This window comes from Terrapene carolina, unplaced genomic scaffold, assembly GCF_002925995.2.
Source record: "Terrapene carolina triunguis isolate 2854851 unplaced genomic scaffold, T_m_triunguis-2.0 Scaffold694, whole genome shotgun sequence".
Taxonomy (NCBI): Eukaryota; Metazoa; Chordata; order Testudines; family Emydidae; genus Terrapene; species Terrapene triunguis.
This window is the reverse complement of record NW_020665045.1, coordinates 68,913-79,351: the sequence shown is the minus strand read 5'-3', so window position 1 is coordinate 79,351 and position 10,439 is coordinate 68,913. Positions and strand designations below refer to the sequence as shown.

The following is a 10,439-nucleotide window of genomic DNA, read 5'->3' as shown; positions in this document are numbered from 1 at the left end:
GGGTGTCTTCGGAAGGCTTATGATGCACTGAACATGGTTGTTATAGAATCATAGATTCATAGAATATCAGGGTTGGAAGGGACCTCAGGAGGTCATCTAGTCCAACCCCTGATCAAAGCAGGACCAATCCCCAACTAAATCATCCCAGCCAGGGTTTTGTCAAGCCGGGCCTTAAAAACCCTTTAAGGAAGGAGATCCCACCACCTCCCTGGGTAACCCATTCCAGTGCTTCACCACCCTCCTAGTGAAATAGTGTTTCCTATATCCAACCTAGTCCTCCCCCACTACAACTTGAGACCATTGCTTCTTGTTCTGTCATCTGCCACCATTGAGAACAGCCTAGATCCATCCTCTTTAGAACCCCCCTTCTGGTAGTTGAAGGCTGCTATCAAATCCCCCTCACACATTTCCTCTGCAGACTAAGTAAGCCCTGTTCCTTCAGCCTCTTCTCATAAGTCATGTGCCCCAGCCCCCTAATCGTTTTCATTGCCCTGTGCTGGACTCTCTCCAGTTTATCCACATCATTTCTGTAATGGGGGGGAGGGGCAAAATTAGATGCAATACTCTAGATGTGCAGTGGCAATCAAAAAACTGAACAGAATGTTTGGAATTAATTAAGAAAAGGATAGCTAATAAGACAGAAAATATCATATTGCCTGTTTATAAATTCATAGTATGACAATATAGAATCATAGAAGATTAGTGTTGGAAGTCATGTGCCCCAGCCCCCTAATCATTTTTGTTGCCCTCCGCTAGACTCTTTCCGATTTGTTTGTCTTCTACTGATGTTATATTAATTGTTACAGTAATGTTATAATGATGTTATAGGTAATAATTTCATATATATTGTTATGATGCTGAAAATATATCCTCATGGCTTGAAACAAGCGCAAGCAAAAAAACCTCTCCAGGAGCAGAGAGGCAGTTCACACCTCCTCAGGGCATGTATGGGAAAAACCCATCTCAGTTTCACAGGAACAAAGGATATTGGCCTGGGCAACAACAAAAGGATCTGTTAGATTCTCAGGTTAGTCACCCCCTTCCTTTAGTCAGTTTGGGACTGCAGTGAGGTAATGCTCACCTGACTCTGAAGGGGGGGACAAAGCCAAGAGGGAAGGAAAAACATGATAAAAGGGAGAAACTTTGCCCTGCTCTTTGTCTCTCTTCCACCTACATCTACAGACACCAAACCAAGTGTCTGAAGTGCTGATCAAAGGGGAGAGCCTGGCTGAAGAACAACCAGCCAGCCTGTGGTGAGAAGCATCTAAGTTTGTAAGGATACTGAAAGTGTTAAGATCAGTTTAGAAAAGCCTGCAGCTTTGGGGGACATGGCTCAGACCTGGGTCTGTGTTTGTAGGAGGCTAGCATATCTGGCTCAAAAAGGCAGGGTTCTGAAGTCCCAAGCTGACACAGAAAACAGGCTCAGAGGTAGTCTCAGCACATCAGCTGGCAGTCCGAAGGGGGTCTCTGTGACCCAACCCATTACACTGGTGCTCTTGGATACTTTGGTATACTAATTGGGTTTTTTTCTTTCATGGGGAGGGATAGTTCAGTGGTTTGAGCACTGGCCTGCTAAACCCAGGGTTGTGAGTTCAATCCTTCAGAGGGCCACTTAGGGATCTGGGGCAAAATCAATACTTGTTCCTGCTAGTGAAGGTAGGGGGCTGCCAGTTCTCTGAGATTGGGATGTCTCCATATTATATTATTATCTCCTCGTTCATCACTTTCAGCATCTCCTCCTGTTGGACCATCAGTTTTTGGACAGCTACACTTAAACTTTCCAATGTTAACGGTGTTTGGAGGAGGGTCTTTTCCACAGCAGTTGCATTCACTAGGCCCCCCCTCATGTACAGGGATTGGGCTAGGCCATCTGTTCCACAGGGACTTCCACTTCATCAGACCACATAATAGCAGCCTGCATAAGTTAAAACTCCTTTTCATGTCACGATGGAGGGAATCATCTCTGAATGCCAGCACTAACTGTTCTTTCAGAACCATATCTGGATCTGGAACTCATCAAGGGTCTCATCACCCTACTTTGCTCATTCTGTCCTGGAGGTCATGGGCATATGCCCGGACAGTTTCACCAGGCTCCTGCTTTCTCTCAAAGAACTCCTTTAGTTGGGTTCCAATAGGTATCTTGTCTCCGTACACTTCTAGGAGGAGTTAAAATATCTTTTCCACTTCCTTCTTGTCTGCCATTGCCATGAACTGTACGGTGGCCTTCTCCTGGTCCTTGAGGTGTACCTCTATGAGTCCACAAAATCTTCTTCAGATACTCTTAGCCGCTTTCACAGACTGACCCACTCATCTACCGTAATGTCTCCTGGTCTAATTGTAAAGCCATTGAACTCTGTGACTTTCTGCTCCCATGGGACATTAATAGTAGGGGGTTTTCTTAGCTTCTGCCACCTGTTGGTCTAATACTGCCTTAGCCAGTGACAAGGCTTATCTCTGTTCAGATCTAGCTTGTTGTAATGCTTCAGCTTCCTCTGATAATCTGCACTGAAGTTCAGCAAACTGGGTCTGTAGTTCTTCAATTCCAGCCGTAGTAGGGTTCTTGACCAGGCCTGGACAGTGCTACCAGAATTCAACCAGTAAACCAATGGGGTGGATCCTATGGATAGGATTCTCTTCATGATGCCAATTATGTAAGTGGCGGAAAGGTCCCGCTATTGTGGGGAACTTCCCTGGCTTATACACTAACCTGGTGGAATTGGCAAGTGAAAGGATCTGAGTCCTTGCTCCCACTCCCTTTACCCAGAGGCCTACCTGACGTTGAGGGCTCCCCTTCCACTCTCCTGTGCGGCAGAGTGCTCATAACCCCAAGAAGGCTGGGCGCAGGATTCCTGGGGGCTCGACCCTCAATCTTGTCATGGTCACTGGGGAGAGGGGCTAGGGAGTCCCCACTCTGGGGTGCTCTCTCTGCTCTGGGCACTTCTCTGGCCCACTGATCATTGCATATAGTTCAATCCAATACAATTTATTAAACACAAATCAATTTAAAAAATTAGGAAAAATGAAAAAGTTTAAAGGACAACAAAACCCTGCTCTGTGGGTACGGGACATCACAAACAGCCATCTCTGGAATGTAAGGGAAGTTCACAGCCTGTTCCTCACATGTCCCAGGCCTCCCTGCCAGGCCCTGGCTGTGCTTCCCTGGTGGTGGTCACACACCCTCAGCCTTTAGGTGGCAGGACCCTTCTTCCCAGCGTCAGACTCCCAGTCCAGCCTGCAAGACATTTTGGCTGTCTCTGCCAAGGATCGCCATCACTCTCCCCAGCTGCTAACAGCATGTGGCCCCAGAATGCTCCAGCCCCAGCCCCAGCTCCACTCTTCCTCAGCACTGCTGCAGCTGCTCTGCCTCCAGCTCCCTGACTGCTTCTCCCCAGGCCTCTCCCCATTGCCCCTGGGGCCTGTTAGTCTCAGTTTCCTGATTCCCATCGACCATTCCTTTTGGTACTGGGAGATGGCCAACCAAAAACCCTCACTAAGTTTTACGAAGGGGCCAACAGTCCCCTTACACAGAGCTGAAGCTAATGAGCCCAACCTGCAACTATGCAACTCGCGCCCCTAGCCCTCCCCTGCCCTGACCCCGCTCCCTCCCTGCCCCTATTGGACCCCTCCCCAAATCCCCAACCTGGCTCTGCCTCTTCCCCGAGCACGCCACGTTCCTCCTCCTCCCCCTCCCCCTCAGCGCTTGCTGTGTGAATCAGCTGTTTTGCGGCGCAAGCGCTGGGAGGGAGGGGAAGAAGCAGGATGTGGCGGCGTGTTCAGGGGAGGAGGTGGAGGCGGAGGTGAGCTGGGGCGGGAGGGCAGGGCAGGAAGCTGCCGATGGGTGCAGAGCACCCACCAATTTTTCCCCGTGGGTGCTCCAGCCCCGGAGCACCCACAAAGTCGGCACCTATGCAACTATGGACAGTTAACTGAAGACTTCATTGCTCAGATCAGTGGGGTTGGAGCAGGAGAATGCACCCATTCCATTCTTCAGTCACACACTAGATTTCAGCCCAAATTCAGTGCACCTAGAATTATAGATACAAAGCATCAGACACACAACAGTTTGGTTCATGCCCTGAAGGACACTGGGAGTGTTATAAGGAGAGAAGTAGGGGTGCACAAAGAATCACAGGGAGTCGGTTCATTTCCTACCCATGGCATTTAATAGCAAGCACCGTTGAGCTTTGAATGTCCTGTATTCCTTTCAATTGTCTCAGACCCAAAATGTGGCACCCAGGGTGTGACAGGGACCCAGAATGAGGCCCACACAAATATTATCCTTGCAGGGGACTCTAGAGAGATTTGTAGATAATATGGCCAGGAGGGACCATGGTGATCTTTTGCTCTGACCTCCTGCTTCGCACAATATGTAGGACTGCCCTGGATAAATTCCTGTTTGAACTCAAGCAGATCTTTGAGAAAAACATCCCATCTTGATTGAAACATGACCAGTGATGGAGACACAACCCGATCCTTGCTAAATTGTTCCAATGGTCAATTACCCTCATTGTAAAAACTTTCCACTTTGTCTCTAGTCTCAATTTGTCTACCTTCAACGCCCAGACACCTACTCTTGTTAGACCTTTGCTTGCTAGCTTTAAGATCCCGCTGTTATCAAGTTTCTTTTCTCTGTTATCAGTGCTGAATGAATGCAATCACGTCGCTCCATAACCTTCTCCTCATGAAGAGATTGAGCTCATTGAGTTCTTGGAGCAGCCTTGTACTGGCCCCCGAGAAAGTTCTGTCTCCTGCACTGATGAGCTTTACCCCTGCTGTCAGGAGTCCCATTGTTCCAGAGAAGTGCAGTTGCTTTTGTCTCCCCGGGCCATTGACAGGAGGAGATCGTCCATCAGTGCTTCCAAAGCAGGGGAAGTGGATAGCAATTGATAGAAATTAGAATTTATAAAATATAGAAAATGGATAAGGGAAGCAAAAGACACCAGAGACAAATCCATGGCTAGCAGGGCTGAGGAAAATAATAATAAGATTTTTTTAGCATATTAGAAACAAAGGAAACCCTAATAGCCGCATAGGCTTTTACTAGATGGAGATGGTAACACTATAAATAGTGATGCTGTCATAAATATAAAGAAAAGTGTAGCATAAAATCCCTCCTTGGCAGCTGTACTGGATTGCCTTACCTGTAAGGGGTTAAGCAGTTCAAATAACTTAGTTGGCACCTGACCAGAAGGACCAATGAGGAAAGAAGATACTTTCAAATCTGGGGGAAAGGATTTGTTTGTTGTTCTCTTTTGTTGTTCCCTCTCCGGACGGAGGGAGAAGCCAAGCAGGTACAACAGCTTCTGAAAGTATACCTGGAATAATCCATCTAAAACCACAGAAACTATGAGTAGGGCAAGAAAATGTGTTAGGTTATCTTTTGTTTTGGCTTTTTCCTGTGCTACAGAGGTAGTTTCATTCCTGTTTTTGTAACTGTGAAGCTGAGTCCAGAGGGGAATCCTCTGTGTTTAAAATCTTTTTATTACCCTGTAAAGTTACCTTCCAGCCTGATTTTGCAGGTGCGATTCTTTTACTTTTTTCTTTATAATAAAGTTCTTCTTTTAAGAGCCTGATTGATTTCAGTGTCCTGAAGACATAGGATCTGGTCTGTGCTCACATTACTAAGGCAATTGGTTGGTATATTATTCTCAAGCCTCCCCAGGAAAGGGGTTGAAGGGACTTGGGGGGATATTTTGGGGAATAGGGATTGCAAGTGACCCTTCCCTGAATGTTTGTGTAAATCACTTGGTGGTGGCAGAAATACCATCCAAGGACAAGGAAAGGAATTTTTGCCTTGGGGAAGTTTTAACCTAAGCTCATAGAATATAAGCTTAGTGGGTCTCTCATGCGGGTCCCCACATCTGTACCCCAGAGTTCAGAGTGGGGGGAACCCTGACAACCCCAAACCCCACTTTCCCTCCAGCATTTAAAATGGTGTTAAATATATAAAAAATTGTTTTTAATTTTTAGGGGGTCACACTCAGAGGATTGTTATGTGAAAGGGGTCACCATTACAAAAGTTTGAGAACCACTGCACTACACAACTGGAGCTCTTTGATACAAGTCACAGCAAAAGGGCTTTCCAGAAAGTTGGAAGAAGATATAAAAGGGGGTGTAGTGAGACGGTGTGGTTCACTGCCGCCCCGGAGGGAGATGAGTCCTTCCAGACACCAGAGTGGGCGGAGCCAGTGAGCGCTGAGCCCACACCCCAGAGGGTCAGGCGTTGCCCCAGAAGTATAAAGGCTCGAGGTCAGAGCTCACTGGGAGAGCATCAACCAGGGAGTCCAGACGCCTCCGGCCTAGCTCGTGATTGGGAAACCCCAGTGGCCTGCGGTAAACCCGAGGACTGGCCTGACCTGCCCCACTCCAGCAACCCTGAGGAGTTGCCAAACCTGCCCCGCACCAGCTACCAGGAGGAGCTGCCCAGTGTGCCCCTCCCCAGCTATCCCAAGGAACCCATGGTACTGGACCCCCAGCAGGACACCACCCTGACCCAGGTACCTCAAGAGGGGGAGTCAGGAAGTAGCCCAGGGGCAGCCAACCCTAGTCTGGCTGCAGCACTGCCAGAACCCATGTCAGTGTGTTGCGGCCAGGATCAACACTGACTCAGCAACGGGTCTTGTGCCGCTGCTAGAGCCCCGGGCTGGGACGCAGTGGAGTGGGAGGGCCTGCATCCCCCCTGCCACCCACCTCATGGGTGGCCGTCTCCCCCTCTCCCAGGCCCTTTGGAACCTAGGGCCTGGGCCTACTGTTGTTTCTCAGCCCCTGCCTGAGGCCCTGAGTGCCTCACCCACCACTGCCCCTCCCTGACCTAGGGCCTGGGCTCACTGTGTTTATTTTTGCCCTCACAAAGGGCAGAGAAGAAGACTCCTGCGGCTGAACTAATTCCCCACAAGACATCTTCCCGAGTTTAGTGAGGTGGTGTGATTCCCCGCTGCCCCAGAGAGAGACGAGCCCCAGCTAACCTCTCTACAGGGGGAAAAAAACATAATGATGGGACCCTCATTCTCCCTACAACAACACACCTGAAAGTACCGGAGGGAAAAGACTGAACTGGGGGAAGTGCTGATCCCAGGCAGGAAAGAAGGAAGCCTGCCTGAAAAAGCAAACCTGCTTGTACTCGGCTCTCTGTGAGCTGAGGGGTGAAAACATTATCTAACTGGGTGAGACCCTGCTTGATTCAAACACTAACTAGCACATTAGCATTAGATTGTGTTTTTGTTTTATTTCTTATGGTAATCTACTTTGATCTTTTTGCTATCACTTATAATCACTTAAAATCTAACTTTACACAGTTAATTGGTCTATTTTATATTTTACCAAAAACACACTGTGTTTCTTAAAGTCCAAAGGGGAAAAATCTCAGCTCATGAACAAGAGTCGGTGCACATCCACTTTCCTTTGTAGAAATGGCAGACTGGGTAATAAATTCATACTGGTCAGGTTTTGACCATGGCAGGATGGTAGAGAACTGGGGTCTTAGGCTGGGTAGCTGGGAGTATTTTGGCTGTAGCCTCTCTGTTGTGGGTTCATGCAGTGGCTGGACAGACCATTCATGAACACAGCTGGGTGGGGTCCCTGCCTGTGGACATTGGTATGAGTGTAATCTTGGAGTGCTTTGCAGCTTGTCACAATGTCACAGTGCAAGAGGGATCCCAGATTGTCATGACAGAGGGGTCAGCTGTACCCCAGTTCCAGGTGGCACCCCAGCAGGGACCCATGAAAGATAATCCAGAGAGTGTTGGGGGGGGGAGGAGAGGAGTGAACAACAGGGGCAGGGCCTTGGGAGAAATTACACAGAAGTGGGAGGGGCCTTGAGGGAAGATGCAGAGTGGGGTGGAGCCTTGGGGAAAGAGGCAGAGCAGGGTGAAGATCCTCAGGTGTCCAGTTACAATTAGAATTACAATTAGAAAGGTGGCAACCCTATGAGTTAATGAGTTGTACACAGACCGATTCCTCAGTTTGTCACACTGACACAGCACAGTAAGACCAGGAAAGGGTTTAATGTCTCTTTGACTGTTCAGTAAGTGATTCAGGGAAGAGGGCCCTGCACCATGTCACCAGCCAACTGTGCACGGAGCTCAGTCTGAGAGCCAGAGAATCAGGAGAGAAGTTGAATCCCTTTATGTGGTAAGAGCTGGAGCAGCCTGTCCCGGATCTGTTTGGTCCTCACACCGTAGATAATGGGGTTTAACATGGGGGGCACCAATAAGTACATGTTGGCAAGGAGAATGTGGAAATGCAGGGGTACATTGTGCCCAAACCTGTATGAAAGAGAGGAGAAGAGACCTGGGATGTAAAAGGCTAAGATGGCACAGAGATGGGAGCTGCAGGTCCCAAAAGTCTTGAGCTGGGCGTCTTTTGTGGGGAGACTGAAGATGGCCCTGAGAATCTGGATATAGGACACAGTGATAAAAAACAAATCCAGACCAACCCTAAAGGATAGTGCAAAGAGTCCGTAGTAATTACTGATGCGGATGTCGGCACAGGACAGCTTCACCACGCCCATATGCTCACAGTGCGTATGGGGGATGATGTTGGTTCTGCAATATGGCCACTGCCTCACCAGGAAGGGATAGGGCAATGCGAGTATGACACTGCGCAGCACCACAGCCAGGCCAATCTTGGCCACCACGAGATTTGTCAGGGTGCTGGAATGTCTCAGGGGATCACAGATGGCCACATAGCGATCCAAAGCCATGGCCACGAAGATCCCAGACTCAATCCCTGAGAAGCAGTGAACAAAGAACAGCTGGGTAAGGCAGGCACTGAATTCTATCTCCCTGGAATTAAACCAGAAAATGCTCAGCAGTTTGGGCAGGGTAGATGTAGTCAGGACCAGGTCGCTGACAGCCAGCATACAGAGGAAATAGTACATGGGTCCATGGAGGCTCGGCTCCGTCCTCACAATGAATAGGATGATGAAGTTCCCTAAGATGGCTATGATGTACATGGTACAGAAGGCGATGGAGATCCAGACATAGGCTGCCTCCAGGCCAGGAATGCCCAGCAGGATGAAGGTGGAGGGGTTGGTGAAGTCAGTTGTGTTGGAATCTGACATGGTGTAGAGGAGAAGGTGTCCAGCTCTGAGGCAGAACGGTGTCTAGTGCATGTACTGATCCCCTGACTTCCTGTATCTGCCCAGTGTCTAGAGTGATGGTCGCAGTACAAATGCCTGGATGGAGAGACAATATGAATATGAGACACTACACAAACTACTGTATCCTTTTCTCATGGGTGAAGCAGATTGGTTGCTCTTCACACACTGAAAAATGTTATTGAGAGAAATGAACTATGTACAATTGACCTTACTAATGCCAATTCCATATTTTATAGTGCTCCATGCATCAAAAATTCCTACACTTGTTGGTGTGTAAAACCTTAATAGGCACCATCAGGAAACACGAGTGTGGATACTGGTTATCCCTCATTGTTCCTTAATGCAAGGAAACCCAGGCTACAGAGTCCATGTTTCCTGTTCCTGTTAGAGGGCTTTCCCTTCACCCTCTTCCCTGCTTCTTTTCAAGCAGACAGAAAGCAGAAGACCCGCATTCCGAAGTGCAAGCAATTCAGTGCTTATTGTGGTTAGTTCCAAGCTAGTGTGTCCATAGCTCTACACTCTGGCAGAGTCTGTTTCCCAGTGTTCTGTTCCCAGCTCTGATGTCACAGATCCTTGCCTATGTTTCCATTCCCAATTCCCTAGTCCTCAGTCCCCATTGCCCCTTCCCATTTCCCTATCCCCACCTCCTCCTCCTTAGCAGGCTCAAATATACCTGCAGTGCACACTCCTAGTCACACCTCTTACAACTTATGGTCATGTTCTGTTTTCGAGGGTCGTGAGCTGACGTCTTTGTCCCACCCCTTTTGTTCCCTATGGAAGGGGTGTGAAAGTAGAATGAATTATATTGTAAAAATAGAATGGATTAAAGAAATGCTGTATGTACCTTTTAGCAGAAATAAGGAATGTTGAAATACAGGTGTCAGGAAAAGGAACATTAAGGCATAAACAATGAGTCCACTTAAGCTAATGGTGGAACATTAGCCAGAGATCTGTAAAAGTTAGTAAGGAAATTGAATATGTATGTCTAGCCTCAGGTAAACTTGTCAGTTCTGCTTTCTTTGTCCTCATGTTAACTTCGCACCCTTTTTATCTGTATAAAATAAGGTAGTGTGGGTCTTTCATGGTGCTCACATTATCTGAATGTATTAGCAGAGTGCTGTGCTAATAAACAGAGTGGTCTAACAAATTGTGAGTCCTGAATCTAACTTTGACAATTTGGAGGTCCCACTGAGATGGCAACTGTCTTCACTGGGGCCGTGTGATTCCTGACTGTTTTTGTAGGACGACCGTGGCAGTTGGCACCTGGACATTTGGCCTGAGCGGTCCTCCTCCTGAACGGAAGGGCGCATGACCACAGTGAAGTCTACGCCATTGAATC

General features: G+C 48.2%; 2 protein-coding genes across 2 annotated transcripts in view; both read right to left on the bottom strand.

Annotated features, from left to right (window-relative positions):
- The window catches only part of LOC112107589 (olfactory receptor 52R1-like), a 2,702-nt gene extending 704 nt beyond the window's left edge, over positions 1–1,998 (bottom strand). Inside the window, exon 1 of the mRNA XM_026659804.1 lies at positions 1,982–1,998. Within this exon, the coding sequence (XP_026515589.1) occupies positions 1,982–1,998 (17 nt within the window). The remainder of the gene's footprint in view (positions 1–1,981) is intronic.
- Positions 1,999–8,101: 6,103 nt separating this feature from the next.
- LOC112117894 (olfactory receptor 52R1-like) lies at positions 8,102–9,067 on the bottom strand. The gene has a single exon (XM_026659803.1). It carries the CDS (start codon positions 9,059–9,061, stop codon positions 8,102–8,104), a length of 960 nt encoding a protein of 319 aa, XP_026515588.1. The 5' UTR covers positions 9,062–9,067.
- Between the last annotated feature and the right edge of the window lie 1,372 nt (positions 9,068–10,439).